This window comes from Mastigoproctus giganteus, chromosome 1 (genome assembly GCF_048544385.1).
Source record: "Mastigoproctus giganteus isolate SK-2022 chromosome 1, ASM4854438v1, whole genome shotgun sequence".
Lineage (NCBI taxonomy): Eukaryota > Metazoa > Arthropoda > Arachnida > Uropygi > Thelyphonidae > Mastigoproctus > Mastigoproctus giganteus.
This window is the reverse complement of record NC_143575.1, coordinates 272,317,358-272,334,390: the sequence shown is the minus strand read 5'-3', so window position 1 is coordinate 272,334,390 and position 17,033 is coordinate 272,317,358. Positions and strand designations below refer to the sequence as shown.

General features: G+C 36.3%; 1 protein-coding gene across 3 annotated transcripts in view; it reads right to left on the bottom strand.

The window, feature by feature from the left end:
• ctrip (E3 ubiquitin-protein ligase ctrip) overlaps positions 1 to 17,033 on the bottom strand; it is an 894,611-nt gene that overhangs the window by 445,715 nt on the left and 431,863 nt on the right. For all 3 annotated transcript variants that reach the window (XM_090377644.1, XM_090377653.1, XM_090377662.1), the window contains one exon: positions 5,968 to 6,074. In XM_090377644.1, the coding sequence (XP_090233770.1) occupies positions 5,968 to 6,074 (107 nt within the window). The remainder of the gene's footprint in view (positions 1 to 5,967; positions 6,075 to 17,033) is intronic.

Genomic DNA, 17,033 nt, shown 5'->3' with positions numbered 1-17,033 from the left:
CGATACGGTCAGACATGAAATTCTCTGAGCATTGTAAACAGGTTGCAAGGAAGGCCCATGGTGTTCTATCGATGATCTATTGAACTTTTGCAAGTAGAGATAGGGACGTGATAATCCCATTATATAAGGCTTATGTTAGACCACACTTGGAATACTGTGTTCAAGTATGGAGACCGCACCTAAAGAAAGACATCGAGCTTCTTGAAAGGGTGCAAAGAAGGGTAACTCGCCTGGTGAGATCGGCAAAAGGGCGTCCTTATGAAGGAAGACTTCGAATATGTGGGTTACAGAGTTTGGAAACTAGACACCTTAGAGGAGAATTGATTGAGGTGTTTAAGGCTCTGAGAGGCATCAGTAAAATGAATGAGGATAAAATTTTCAAGATTATAAATGATGCTAGAACTAGGGGACATAAATTCAAGTTATGGGGGAAATGTTTAGATTGGACTGCAGGAAGTTTTATTTTAGCCAGCGAGTTATAAATTGCTGGAATAAGTTGCCTTCATGGGTGGTAGAGGCCGACAGTTTGGGGGAAATTCAAAGGTCTTCTGGATAGTACTTTCAGGTAAGGGAAGCGCATAGGATGACAGGTTTAATTTCCTTTTCATTTATATTTTATTTTATTTATATATATATTTTTTTTATTTATTAATTATTATTATTTAGTTATTTTATTTATTTTTTGTTTTTATCATTGTTTTTTTTTTTTTTTGGTTGGTGCACCATAAGCCATGGGTTTTCTTGCACCATGCGGCCGTTACTAATACTAATACTATTTCAGAGACTGCCGGGAGTCACTGCGGTACAAGTAAACACATGGGTTGTGTTAGGGTAGCTAAGAATAGAAATAGGTGCATGTATACTTGCATGTACACCAATGCTAGGAGTTTAGTAAATAAATTTTATGAATTTGAGGTATTGCTCAAAACATCAAAGGCAGATATCGTTGGGATATCAGAGACGTGGTGTCACACAGATATAAGGAATGCAGAACTGGAATTTGGGGAGTACAACGTCTACAGAAAGGATAGACTGGATAGGAAGGGAGGAGGGGTTATGCTATTAGTTAAGAAATACATAAAATCCAAGTAAGTGAAGCCAGTGGACATCGCTGGACAGTGCAGTGTCGAGTCAGTTTGGTGTGACACAAGCACTGGGAGATCAAAATTGAGAGTAGGAGTGTGCCATAGACGTAATGACTCTGATGAGTATAATAAGAAACTGTACAACAGGGAAATAGAGTGGGCCAGTAAATCAGAGAGTCTTATAATGGGAGATTTTAATTTCCCAGATATTGACTGGAATTTTTGGGTTGGTCACTCGCTCACTAACAAGGCTTTTGTGGATTTATTGGATGATTGTTTTCTACATCAGCATGTTCAGGAGGCAACTAGAGGGAGGAATACTCTTGATTTGAGTATCAGCAGTGATTCTTCATGCATTAAGAATCGGCAGATAAATGAACCACTAGGTGGCAGTGATCACAGTGTGCTGAAGTGGGATTTACTCAAAGAGGTAACTACCATTAGGGGTAAAGGGAAGGGTTATTGCTTTCGTAAAGGCAACTACGATGGACTGAGACAGTATTTAAATTCTATACAGTGGGACCAACTGTTGTGTTACCAACAGCAAATGCAAAATGGGAAGCATTCAAAGAACTTATCTTGGAAGCTACTAGGCTTTACATACCAACTAAGAAATATTGTTCAAGGTTTAGGCCTAAATGGATGTCAGATGAAATGATTAGGCATATGGCAGAGAAGAAACATGCATGGGATACATACAAATTAACACATGACACAGAAGCCTATGATAGATACAAGTTGATCTGTAACCAAGTTACAAAGGAGGTTAGGCAGGAGAAGGCAGATTACGAGAAATCTTTGGCAAGGGATGCAAAGAAAAACAGCAAAGAGTTCTTTACTTATGTAAACTCTAGAAGGAAGGGGATGAATCAGATTGGTCCACTTGATATCGATGGGTCAACTGTTGATGATCCTGCTCAGGTAGCTAACAAACTAAATGAATATTTTGCATCGATATTCACACGAGTTCTTTAGCGAGGGGAAAGTCAGAGGTGTATTCAACTCTAGCAGTAAGCTAGAGAATCTTGTAATAACTGAGAGAAAAGTGGAGGAGAAATTGTTGAAGATAACCACAAGAAAGGCGCCCGGGGTGGATGGGATCTATCCAGTTATATTAAAGGAGGCAGCAAAGGAAGTAAGCAAACCCTTAGCCATAATTATGAGAGCTTCCTTGGACTCAGGGGAGGTACCCACAGATGGAGATGTGCAAATGTGACCCAATTCACAAAGGAGGATCAAAGGCTGACACAAGTAATTATAGACCTGTGAGTTTAACTTCTGTTCCAGGAAAATTAATGGAGGCACTAGTTAAAGAAGCACTGCAGGATCATTTAGACAAGACTTCAGTTATAGCTCGGACACAGCATGGTTTTGTTAAGGGGAAGTCTTGCCTGACCAATTTGATTGGATACTATGATGCAGTCACAAAGGAACTGGATGCAGGGAATAACTTTGATATTATATACTTGGATCCTAGAAAGGCTTTTGATACCGTTGCACATGGAAGACTGCTGCACAAATTGGAGCAGTGTGACATTGGAGGTAAATTGCTGCTGTCGATAAAGGGGGTGGCTGAGGGGGAGAAGACAGAGAGTGGTAATCAATGGACACTGCTCGTCGTGGACTAATGTTATTAGTGGAGTCCCTTAGGGCTCAGTGTTGGGTCCATTATTGTTTTCTGTATTCATAAATGATATTGATGATGGCATATCAAGCTTAATGTCGAAGTCTGCAGACGATACAAAGGTAGGCAGGGTTGTCAAGGACACTACTGACACTATGCTGCTGCAACAGGATCTGGAAAAGTTGAGCAGATGGGCTGAGAGGTGGCAAATGAAGTTTAACATTGACAAATGTAAAGTACTACACATGGGAAACAGCAACCCTCTTTCAACGTATCAACTCTGTGGTACTACACTGACAGTGGTGATTATTCCCTTGTATAAGGCAATGGTCAGGCCACACCTAGAGTACTGTATACAGGTCTGTCCTTCCAGTACAAATTCTTTGTGTACAACTCCATACCAATATATATATATATATATATATATATATATAAAAAAACCTCACAAACATCACTTGGCTCAAGACTTGAAATCGGAGTTTCTTTGGCCTCAGCAAATTTTCTCCGACCCATGCGGCTGATTGTCTTTTTGTTTCCGATTCATATGCAAAACACCAGGATTCATCACCAATTATATTTTTAAAAGAGCCTGGCTAAGTGTCTGCCATGTCAATCAAATCTCAACATGCAGAAACTCGTTCCTCCTCCTGTTCCACTGTCAATGCATGGACAGAAGTATAATGTGGTAAGAGGGGCAAGCACAATTACACCCCCTCCCCAAACAATCAAACACAGTATCTTACTGATGCAAAGTTAGTCTATTACTATCATTTGGAGGGACAGGCAATGATCTTCCATTAACAACTGCTAACTTTTTCAGATGAGTCCATACAAGACTGGGATGGGTGACAACTCCACACATCATGCCAAATATCTTCCCACCCATCATGGAATCGTCCATACCAACTAAAAATGTTGGATCATGATAATATTTCATGTCCATAAGCTGCAATCACCATTACAACAGTTTTGGTTGCACTTTTTTTTTTTTTTCCAGCTTTAAAACAAAATTTTGTCACCACTCTTTGCTTGTTCCTTGAATCCATGATGACGTGATTTTACTGCACCATTTTGAACATGACTTAACAGAATGCCGTTGTGCATACTGATGAAACTTGGCACAGAACCAGTTCAAACTTGATAGTAAATAGTTTCAACAGTGACCAATGTATGGCACTAGTAGTATTTAAAAAAAAAAAAAAAAATCAGTTCTAAATTTTTCAGGTGCACCTTGTAACTAGATGCTGTAAACTCCAAAGCTCTTATTCTCTTTACTTTGAGGAAAATACTCCATTAGTGGTAGTAATCTGTTAGCTTTTCTTCAAAACTCGATTTTCAACAGGAAACTTATTTTCTACTTTAGGAAGAAGACATATTTTATAACCAGTTTTTCTGGTATTCCTCAGGAATGGCACAGCCAGTAGAAGTTTTTCTACTGGCTGTGCCATTCTCCTCATTGTTCTCTCCCATTTTAGAGCACAACTTTTCCATAGTCTCTCCTTTAGATAGTATGAATCAGAGCTGTAATACTCAATATGTTCTACGTTGATAATAATATTAGTAAATTAATAAGAGGAGTTTACCTCAATATAGTACGTGGAACACTTCCGTATGATACCCTCCAGAAATTAAAACGGAAAAAACGAAAAAATCGACAACTTACCGGTCCATTAAAGTAAAATATAAATAATTAAAGTAAAATATAAATAATTAAATAATCAATTTAACACAATTCAAAATCAATTCAAAACAATTAAAATTCAAATTAACGCAATTAAAATAATAATGAAAATATTCAAAACGATCTTCCTTCCTTGATCGTTTTGAATATTTTCGTTATTCTTTTAATTGCGTTAATTTGAATTTTAATTGTTTTGAATTGATTTTGAATTGTGTTAAATTGATTATTTAATTATTTATATTTTACTTTAATTATTTATATTTTACTTTAATGGACCGGTAAGTTGTCGATTTTTTCATTTTTTCCGTTTTAATTTCTGGAGGGTATCATACGGAAGTGTTCCACGTACTATATTGAGGTAAACTCCTCTTATTAATTTACTAATAGTCTCTCCTTATAAGAAGCTATGGAAAGGATGACATGAAACTATGGCCCATTTCATTTTGGATGAAAAAGGAGAGAAAAATATCAATAACTCTTTTCAAATAAACAAATTTTCTTCTCTCTTTTGGCCCCATTCTAAATTCTCAAAAATCTGCCCAATTCTCAATTACAAGATGATGATCTTTCCATTTCTCTGTTCTAATTGGTAGTTCAATTATTCAAAAAGTTGCAGCCCACAAACACATTGAAATTTATTTTGACTCTGAACATTCACTCAAAATATATCTTCAAAGTTCAGAGGCTAAACATCTCTTAAATATGAATGGAATTTAAGGCAAAATTTAATTTACGTTTCTGACAATTCTACCATAGTACAATACATTAATGCTTATTTTCTTTCTATTACGTTATATGGTTCTATAATTTGGTGAGCCTCAGCTAAAATCTCAATTGTCTTTTCCCCACCAAATTCCATTTCTTTAAATGGAATTTATTCCCTAAAATCTGGTATACCTTTAACATGGTTCGGATCTGAGATATACATAAACCTCGACTATTCTCCTATCTTTAGACTAGTAGTAATTGGTTCCCTTAAAACTGTTGCCTACTCTACTCCTCTGCTCACAGGGGATAAAATTGGCATCAGAATCCTTCCAAAAAACATCACATCAAAATGTGTCTTATTCCACCTTTCTAAATAGAAAATAATCTCTTAGGAGATTCTTCCCTTAACTTAACAAACATGACATTGACTTTTGTTTTTTGTTTTTACAGAAAAATGAATACTGCTCTAAAGTTACTACTGACATTGTTTCTAGTGAAATGCATTTAAAGGATGCACAGTATGAAAAGTCTGTGGATAATCTTCCCATAATGTTTTTTAATTATGCTCTTGTGTGTCTTTTGCGTTATTTATTATTGTTTGTCACAAGCTGTAATGTATTAACTGGATGTTTGATTTTTGTGTATTTTAATATCATCTGTATTGTAAATATTTATTGCCATGTAAGCCCTTTTGGCCATGTGCCCTACATGGCAGATATTCTTTCATTCTGCCAATGTATTTTTTTTTTAAAAATACATGTAATTAAATTACTTTACACTATCAAGTATCTCTCAATTTTGTCATACTTCATCATTACATAAATAACATAATCATGCATCAAACAAAGTTCACTTTAATTTTTACTTACCTTGAGACAGCCTGGTTTTTTAAAACATTTTTTAAAAGATCAGGAGGAGCAAAATATATCATTCTGAGTAAGGCTCTTAAACATTTATGTCTTACAGCTGGTCCTGCCTAAAAAATTTACAAAATTATTTTTAATCCATCTGTAAGTTGAATCCGTTACAGTAAAACCAATACAATATAACAAAATAAATAAATATTTAGTTTTCATAAAATGGTTTCATTTACTGAATGAACCTTAGAAACCAGCTAACTGCAAAAGACTTGACTAATAAATAAAGACCAAACAGAGCTTGATGAGGCAAAGGCAACAGATTTTTCCAAGACGCAGCGAAGAACATCAGAAGATGGACAAGGAAATTAAGAGGGAATGCAAAGAGGCAAAAGAAACATGGTTAAATGAGCAGTGCCAAGAGATTGAAAAATATGAATGCTCAGAGCCAGCTACAATGTACAGGAAGATCAAGGAGTTGGTGGGACAAAAGATCTGTCCAGCGTTGGGCTGTATAAAAGAAAAGGACGGAACAGTAATCATGGAAAAAGGCAAAGTTATGAACAGATGGACAGAATATGTTGAAGAACTCTTTCAGGACGAACGTGGGGAAAAACCAACAAGCCACAGGACCCAGAAAGGTCCGGAAATACTAAAATTGGAAGTCAGGGCAGCTGTATCCCAATTGAAAAGTAATAAGGCGGCCGGACAAGACACCATCGTGACAGAAATGATAAGAGCTTTGGATGATTTTGGCATTGCGATAATAGCTAAGATGTTAAATGAGATATATGAGAATGGAGTGATACCAGAGTATCTTAGTAAATCCATATTTATTGCTCTGCCAAAGAAACCAGGGGCTATTGACTGTGAACTACATCACACCATTAGCTTAATGAGTAATATTACTAAAATTCTTCTAAGAATAATATTGATGAGGATAAGGAATAAAATAAGGCCAGAGAAAGAAGAACAATGTGCAAAATACGGAAACAAGAAATGCTATCTTCATGATAAGGATAATGTCGGAGAGGGCTATGTGTTTCATTGATATTATGTAGACATTCGACAGGGTGAAACATGAGCTCTTCAACATTCTAGATTGTTTAGACATAGATGGGAAAGATATAAGGATACTCAGGAACTTATACTGGGAACAAACAGCCAGCCTGAGAATTGGAAAAGACAGGGATGTGTTTGCTCTCCCAACCTATTCAACCTGTACAGCGAGGAAATTATGAGGAACACATGGAATTGGAGGATCCGCATTTGGCAGACAGAATAAACAACATCAAATATACAGATGACATCGTTCTCATTGCCGAGACAGAAGAACTACAGGAACCTCTAGACAAACTAGTGGAACAAAATAGAAGGCTTAACAATAAACATTAAAAAAAAAAACAGAGTGCATAGTTTCCAGCAAAAAGAAAATTGTGTCCAAATGTATACTGAAAATAGGGAACAACATCATAAGACAAGTAGAGATATACAATTATCTAGGGAGTTGTGTTACACAAGATTGATGATCAAATAATAAAATCAAGAGACGGATTGGTATGGCCAAAGCCACATTTCAGAAACTGGGCAACATACTAAAAGATAGGAAATTGTCAATGAAAACGAAAAACAGAATTTTGAACTGTTATTTATACTTGTCCTTACATATGGTAGTGAATGCTGGACAATCTTCAGAGAAATGGCAAAGCATTTGGAGGCGACAGAAATATGGCTTTATAGACGGATGCTCAGAATATCCTGGACTGAACATATCATGAATGTAGAGGTACTACAAAGAGCAGGAACGCAAAGATCATTACTGAGGAACATAAGAGAAAAGCAGCTGAAATTTTTTGGGCACATCATGAGGAAGGAAGCTTTGGAGGACATCATCATGACAGGCAAGGTGAATGGAAAGCGAAGCAGAGGAAGACAGAGAATAAACTATATTAGTAGTCTGACCAAATGGATGAATGTACGGAGCTAGACATGCTGAGAACAGCAAAAGATCGAGAGATGTGGAAAAACCATGATCACCAACGTCCTTAATGGACATGGTACACAGAGAGAGAGAGAGGACTAGAATCAGGAGTAACAACTGATGATGTCACCAACAGATTTGGGTGGGGGGGGTAAAGAAAGAATATTATTCATGTGGGGACTAAGGATATTAAACGAACAACCAGACAATGCGTTAGATAAATTCAGGATGCTAAAAAAAAAAAAATTTGCTGCATTAGTTCAAAATGTTGTGTTTGCAATTCTGCCCACACCCACACATAATTATCAGTGTGGCCCACACTTGTAAATAGGAAGAATCTATTAAACTTCCAAAATACAGAAAAGTATCCGAACAGATATCCACCGTCCGCTTGCTCATATCAATTAAAATGATAGCGGATGAAATCAACATGTCAAGTTTTCTTTTGGGTCATGACCTGGGTTTGGACATAAATCAGTGGCATACACCAAGCATCACTTGTAAGTTACAATTTGATAACTCTGAAAAGTGCACATATAGCTTTTCTCACTACTTTAATCCTCTTCTTTATAAACCTTTCAAAGGTTGCTATTTTTTTACACACACACACACACACACACACACACACACACACACACACACACACACACACACACACACACACACACACACACACACACACACACACACACAGGGTGTCTCAAAAATATTGGTACAAACTTTTCGGGGAGGTAGGTAACATCTAAAGGAATGTGAATCGCATAGGAACCCAAAACCGGAAACATCACGGGAAAGTAGTACCAGAGGCACAAGAAGCAGAAATGACACAAGAAAATAATTAGTGGCAAACATTTATTTGACATAATATTAACAATGGAGTACGAGATGGTTGCATTTCATGATGTTACAACAGATGCTCGAAGGTTCCACCATGAGATGCGATGCATGCGCGACACCGGCGCAGCATGGATTGGCGGACACGGTCGAACACACCTGGAGTTTCTTTGATAGTAGCAGCAGTGCAGACGAGTCTCCCCACGAGATCCATTTCCGTCTCCACAGGCGATTCATACACGATAGATTTGAGGGACCCCCACAGAAAGAAATCAAGGCTCGATAAATCAGGTGAGCATGGGGACCAGGCAACGGGTCCACCATGGCCAATCCATTGACGCCCAAAATGCCTGTTAAAATGGTCACGAACACACCTTCCATAATGGGCAGGCGCCCCATCATGTTGAAACCAAATGTTGCGTCTCATATTTGCTGGAACATCGTCAAGTAACCCTGGTAGAACTTGTTCAAGAAAGATCCGATATTTAGCAGAGTTCATGCAGGATGGTAAGAGGTATGGGCCGACTAAGCAGTCACCAACCATACCTGCCCACACATTTATTACGAAGAGATGTTGTGCCGCATGGGGGCGCACATGTGTGGGTTGTCGTGAGCCCACACATAAGCATTGTGCTGATTGAATAAGCCTCATCCTTGACCAAAACATAGGCTGGAAAATTCAAGTCTTGAACACTTTCTTGGAGAACCCACTGTGCAAAAGCCACACGTGCAGGATGATCTTGGGGGAGCAGTAACTGAACCCTTTGGAGATGAAAGGGGGGTAAGGAAACGTCATACCAGACACGCTGTACACTGCAACGAGACACTCCTAAGGCAGAGGCAATGGCATGTCTGCTGGTAGTAGGATTATTCTGGATGGCATTCAACACACTTTCTTTCATGGCAGGAGTTTGCGTCGAACGTGGTCTGCCCGCACTACTCCTGTTACCTCTAAATGGCCCATAATCACACAAATTTTGATGCACACGTGCAAACAAACGGTGGTCCGGTACATGTCTGTCTGGGAAGCATTCTCCATAAATTTGTTGAGCGGCTTGTCCATTGCCCTCTGCTAATCCATATACTAGGTGCATGTCTGCCAGCTCACAGTTCGTATATCGATGCATGCTCTTCATGCGGCAACTACTGCTTGAATGAGTAAACCAGAAATTTCCATCTCGTGAACTGATGAACAGCGCCGTGTACCAACTTACGGTGACGTTTCCGGTTATAGGTTCCTATGCGATTCACATTCCTTTAGATGTTGCCTACCTCCCCTAAACGTTTGTACCAATATTTTTGAGACACCCTGTATGTAACTAGGCTGTTCTACCAGCCTAGTTACAAATATAACTAAAGACATTTATTACGAAGGCAGCATTTATTACGACAGCAATAGGTACACTCATACTACAAAATCTTGTTTACTTCAATAGCATGCATCAGTTTAAACTGTTAAAAGTCATGCTTCCTTTTAGTATTTTTTTCCAAAAAATAGTATATTTCAAACAAATATTCATCCATTTTTGCAGGAAGGCATGCAGCTCACTTTTCAGCACAAAATGAGATTGCAAGGATATCCTATTACCATCAAATGTTCAATCTCCTCTTTTAATATTTTTTGCTACTCAAGTTTTAGGACTATGCAACAAAGTGAATAGTGTAATTGTCAGCACCTATACTGTCTAACAGCAATAAGTATTCCTATACTAACACATTGATTGGACATCTTCTGGCACTAACACTTAGTGTCAGACAAACTATGTGGGTGGGCAGGAGCAACAGTGCGTAGCACATGCTTCTTGATTAGACCGAGGTTCGAGCCTGTGACCACCAAATATGGAGGATGCGGAAAGGTCAGAGAATGACCACCGCATATCCCCGGAGCAATATGATCTTAGTTGCTAATGCTCCTAAAAACCAAATAACATAACATAACAAACTATGTACCAGAAAATGCCCAATGTTGTATCTTGTAGAGTTACCACACAGTGCTGGCACTGAGAGCAACTGATTTTGATTTTTTTTTTTATACAATGAAAGATGAGCATTAGCAGAGGCATGCGATGCAAGAAAGTAAGCTTATGAAGCATCAGCCAAAAAAAAAAAAAAAAAAAACCACCCCCTGCTCTCATTTCACCCTTCTGTTCATCCCAAATATCTGTCCAGCTCAGACTTAAATTTATTTAGGCTATCAACTTGCACAACAAAAGACAGAAGTCTGTTCCACCAATCAACTACCCACTGGCTAAAGGCAAACTTCCACGCATCTATCCTAAAACTGTCTTTTCCTCAATTTGAATTTATGCCCTCTCAGGCAATTATTCTGAGCAAGAGGAAGAACCCCATCAGCATTCAGCATGCTCAAACCATTCAAGGCTTTATACACCTCAATCAGATCACCTTGCGGGTGCCTAGTCTGCAGACACTGTAATCTGAAAAACTTTAGCCTTTCTTCGTTCCATTCACTAATCTTGTTGCCCTTCTCTGTACTTGTTCCAACAGCTCTACATCCTTCTTAAAATGAGGCCTCAAGACCTGTATACAGTACTCAAGGTGTGGCTTGACCATTGCCTTATACAAGGAGATAATCACTGCCTTGAAAAATTCCTGTATATCATTGACAAGACACCACGAGCTACTCTTGTAGACCGTCTGAACTGCTCAGAAAATTCCATATCTGCCTGCACAGTTACCCCCAGGTCCTTTTCATTCTCTACCACTGTCAGTGTAGTACCACAGAATTGATACGTTACTCTGGGGTTACTGCTTCCTATATGTAGTAATTTACATTTATTAATGTTAAACTTCATTCGCCACCTTTCAGCCCACCTGCTCAACTTTTGTAGATCCTGTTGCAGCAGTGTACTGTCATTAGTATGCTTAATAACCCTGCCAATCTTAGTATTATCTACCAACTTGGACATTAAGCCTGATATATCATCACAGATGGTATATCAGGTATATCAAGATATACCATAATGGGATACAGCTTGGAATCACTTTGATTACTGCTGTCCCCGAGTGCAATTTTACTAACAATGCCTGTTGTTTTCTTGCTTTTTTCACTTTTTTTTTTTGCTATTTCCCTATAGGGATAGATATTTCTGAAAGCATCTGCATGATCAGAACAACTCAGAGAAAGATTATGTTCTATGAAAAAAATATGCAAATAAACATTTTGCATACATGACATTCTTTCTATGCACTGCATGTTCTCCTTATGTTATTCGTTTGCTGTAAATGTCTGATTACATTTCATTTCCTGCTACTTGAAATTGAGGAATCATCTAAAAATCACAAGGCAAACCTGTTACCTTTTTCAGTATTAATTTTTTTGCAAAAATAGAAACAGAAAAACTGAGTTTTAACAATATTACAAAAAAAAACAGATCAAATCAAATAAAACAGATGAATTCCCTATTGTAAATTCAGAGAGTTGGCAGTGCACCACTTATATCGAGGTGTTTAAGGTATCCTGAGGGTCATAAACACAGGGTGCTCATGGTGACTGACTTTTTTCAGTAGCTGATATCACAAAATTTAATATCTAATATAAAGTTAAATTCTAATGTGATAATCTGATATTTGAAAAGGTATCAAAATGAAAATCTCAAACCAGCACTGCTTACAACAGCCATATACCTCTTGTCATTATTAGGGGTAATTTTACAGCCAATTGCTATGCTTATTGTGACATGAAATCCAATATATGTGCTTATGCAAATCCCACCATTGCTGTTCACATCAATTCAACCAAAATATAATCCATTCCAATATATTCCAAAGTTTTTTTGCAATATTGTGCTTCTCCAACCTGAAATGTCATCCAGTAATGACTGCCTACCTCAAGACCAAGTAGAGAAAGCACAGAAAATATGCTCAACTAACAGGCTGAAAAACATGTTTATTCATTACACACACACAGAGAGAGAGAGAGAGAGAGAGAGAGAGAGAGAGAGATGGTAATAAAAAAAACATTCATATATACCAAACAAAATTAATCATATGAAAGATTTCAAATTTGCAAATAAACATCACAACAAAACGTGAACAAGCTCTAAAGAGTAATCACATCCACAAAATATTAGAGATAAAAGTGCTAAACAGAAATAATGGTAACTCTGAAAATCACACTTAGAGAAATGAATCTGTGATTATTACTTGGGGACAAACTCTCAAATCAACAAGGCCTACCCAGTAGGAACTTTTGTCTAGAGTTAACATAATTAAGATTTATTAGTTAGAATGTAAGTAGGTGCATTTATGTGAACTCTTGAAAACAGGAAAATTTCTCTAAATAGTGCTATCTGAACCTTATTTTCTGTCTCTGTAGTTATTCAAGTGACATGGTCACTTTAAGATCAATACAACCAAAATCCAACAACAGTTTGTCATCAATAAAAAAGATGAAAGGTCCAATACATTTGGAAAAAGAACATTCTAACATTTTCTATGCAATAAGTGACTGGTTTAGTTTGAAAAATTTTGCTGATCATTAACTTAAAGGTAAATCAAATATATATTTAAGTTGATTTACTTTTCACACATGAACACTCATTTCTGATCATTCTTTAAATATTTTATAGCATTTTTAATATGTATTGCAAAATTATATATGATATAATAATGAAACACTACTACAGTGCATTGCCATTATACATGGTCCATTCGTGTGCCTTATATCAGTGGCGTATCCAGGTATCATCATAAGGGGGGAGGCAAGAGGCTTTTGAGTTTTTTTTAGAATGTCTCCTTATATAATGATTATCCTTGGATATTATTACATTGAATTAAATTAAATCTTTATTTTAGTTTATTATTCTATGTTTTTCCTTACTTATCAGTGTCTGAACCATGTAAATTGTTATGCCAGGAGCACTAAAGATATCAAAGTTCAGCCACATTGGACACTGTACTAACACCATGTCTCTAATGTGTCCGAGTTTCATTAAATGTACATAGGCATTAGTTGCCTATGTAAATGAATAATATTATTTCACATATACATTTCTGTTATCCTTATTCAGTTTTATTCACATTTTTTTTTTCAAATATTCAAATTAATTGTTGGATAGACAATTTTGTATGCATGCAGCTAATAAAATCAATTATTCAAAAAATTTTCCACATATATTCTATTCTACAGCAGTGTGTGTGTGTGTGTGTGTGTGTGTGTGTTAAATGTAATTTTATAACAAAAGTTACAGTGAATGAAAAATTAATAAGTCAGGAATGACAGATGCACCAAAAAGTGCAAAGCAACATTAAAGGATGCAAAAGTATGTATGAATAGATATATTAGATAAAGTATGCATAGATGGAGGTGAAAATTACACGATGTGCAAGTAACTAGAAGGGTAAGGATAATAGAAAAAGAAGTATAGTACATATGTAAAAGGCGAAAGAATATTAATATCCTAAAAGTTATGGTGAATTAAGAAAATTATGGACTGAATTACAAAGCCAATAGAAGGTGAGTGAACTGTAAAATAAAATATACATATAGCAGACTTTCGATTTATCGGGATCGGATTAACAGGGACAGTTCAAGGCTCCAAATAAAAAAAAAAATAAAATAATCAACCAGAAATCATAAAATTCAAGTAATAACTAGGATAGGTATAAACAGATGTTTTGCAAGTTGTAAATAAGTGACAAGAAGCAGCATTATAAGTTATCATTAGGAGATTATTGTGCCTATTATCTTGCAACTAGCCACTGTCTTCACACCCACCACTAAAAAAAAAAAGAGAGAGAGAGAGAGAGAGAGAGAGAGAGAGAGAGAGAGAGAGAGAGAGAGAGAGAGAGAGAGAGAGAAGAAAGGTTTAGTTTGTTTTATGTGTCACGTCGATTCTTGTGTTCTGTTGCACTGCAAAAAGACAAATTTTGTTTTGTTGTTTGTCAGGGATGTCGAAAATTTTTTTTTTTTTTTTTTTTGTCTAGAACTTGCAAAAATGATTGGTAAACACAAAAGAGTTGTGCTTTCAATTAAACAAAAATTTGAAATTATTCAAAAGTTTAAAAACGGTGCATCCGCTAAATCTTTAATCTTCTAAATCTTAAAAAAAAAACCCATTATAATGTTGGTGACCAAACCATACGCAACATTGTAAAAAAAATAAAGGGAAGCATCGTATTGGACATGCGAGTAGTGCATGGTAAGTTTTTTCATTTTTTTTTTTATCTATTGCCATACTTTTTACGTAACTTTTTACAACACAGTAAGTCCCCAACTTATGCAACTTCGGACTTATGAAAATTTTTTTTTTCACCCAAGTGACATACAGAGTAAAAAGTGAAAAAAAAAAAAAAGGGAAAATCCTTATAGTTTATTTTTTTATATATATGACTGAAGATTTCAGTGAAGGGGACATATTTCATCATAATAACGTAAAAACCCACAGAATTCCACTATTGAAATTATCGCAAATGCAATAAGATTGAGTTTACTACCCGTTTATAATTAGATGCACTAACAGAAAAGCTCAATAAACTGGAAAGTGCATATTGTTTATTGTTTTATGGTAGTGACCTCCAGAAATGTGCTTTAGTAAAATATGAGCTTGTGTGGGATGATAATAGTGAGTTTTCGCCTTAACCCTGTGAAGTTCTTTACAGAAAATTTAATTTTGACCATTATCATGGTGCTGACTGAGAGAATAAGTGACAGTGGTACTAGTAAATCTACCAACAGAAGGAAAGTGATCGATTTGGATCAGAAAATTAAAATAATAAGGATGTATGAAAACGGTCAAACATTAACAAGTATCGTGCCGAATTCAGATTTGTCAATAATAATATAGTAGTAATATGTTATTAGTCATCCCTGATTTACGCAAAACTTGACCTATGTAAGAAGTCCTGGAACGTATCTCTTACGTATGTTGGGGATTTCTGTATTTTTGGTTTAACCGGGAAATTGATTATCTGGGTTTTTTTTTTTTTTTTTTTTTTTTTTACCATCTATCCTGAAAAATCAAGGTGTGTGTGTGTGTGTGCACGCACACACACACACGAGATTCCGGTTATTTGGAACACATCGGGACTAGTGCATTTTGGCCTGATTAACAAGCTGTCCAATTATGTGAAGTTTCACGTAAATAATTAAAATTACAGTGGACCCTGCTTTACAATTGGTTCACTGTACAATCAAATCACATTTGCGAATTGAATTTTAATTCTATTAAACAGCGATTCTAATTAGTGAAAATAGGAGGAATATTATCCACAGGCTATAAAAGTAAAAATATATTAAGCACAAATTTACTCTTTATTACCTTACCAATTAAAAAATTAAATGATACGTGAAAATTGGAAGAATATATGTGGTAACTGGAATAAATAATACGTACTGTAATATATACATACTAACTAGTTGACATTTCTGTTCCCTGACATTTGTGGGTGGGTGTTAAAATTTAAAACAGTAAAAAGGTAAGCAATCAATAACAAAGAACACAGCACACACACAAATTGTAAGTAACATGATACACACAAGTGAGAACAGAGTAACAAGTTACCAAGTTTTAAAAATAGGAATCAAGATTCTATTGAACTGTAAACACATTTCACCATAATAACCCACAAAATTCTAGCTCTCGGTATTATCGCAAATTCAATAAGATCGAGTTTACTCTCCGTTTATGACAAATTCCACTAACAGAAAAGCCCAATAAACGGGTGACTGCTAATTGTTTTTACTGTTTTATGGTTGTACCCTCAAGAAATCCGACTGAACCACGAGGTATGGTCAGAGACAATCGTAGGATAATTTCCACTGTTGCAGTCTCCTGCCCCAATTAAACGGCATGTTGTCCCAATTAAGCGAAGTAAATCCTGGCTATCTTCTCGATTGAGTTCTGTTCTTTAAGATTTGTCCCAAATAAACAGCTGCCCCAATTAACCGGTGGCCCAAATAACCGGAATCCACTATATATACATATATTGAAAGAGGGTAGGAAAAAGCTGAAATTCTTGAATTTACGGTAAACCTGAGAAGTAAAAAAGAGATGAGGTAACATTACTAAAAAGAACAAGCAGGAAATGAGGTAAACTAATATAAAATATAAAATAAAATGAGATAAGATAACACATTGCCGCATTACTCACAGTTTCACTGTCTTCGTCAGAGGTCATCTGCCAAAATTATGAGAAAGAGAACAATATGTAGGCCTGTTTCCAACATGGTCTGTGTGCTCGCGAACACATGCTGTAAAACAGGTTTTGAATTTAGTGGGAAAAATCGTGCCAAACTAGGTAT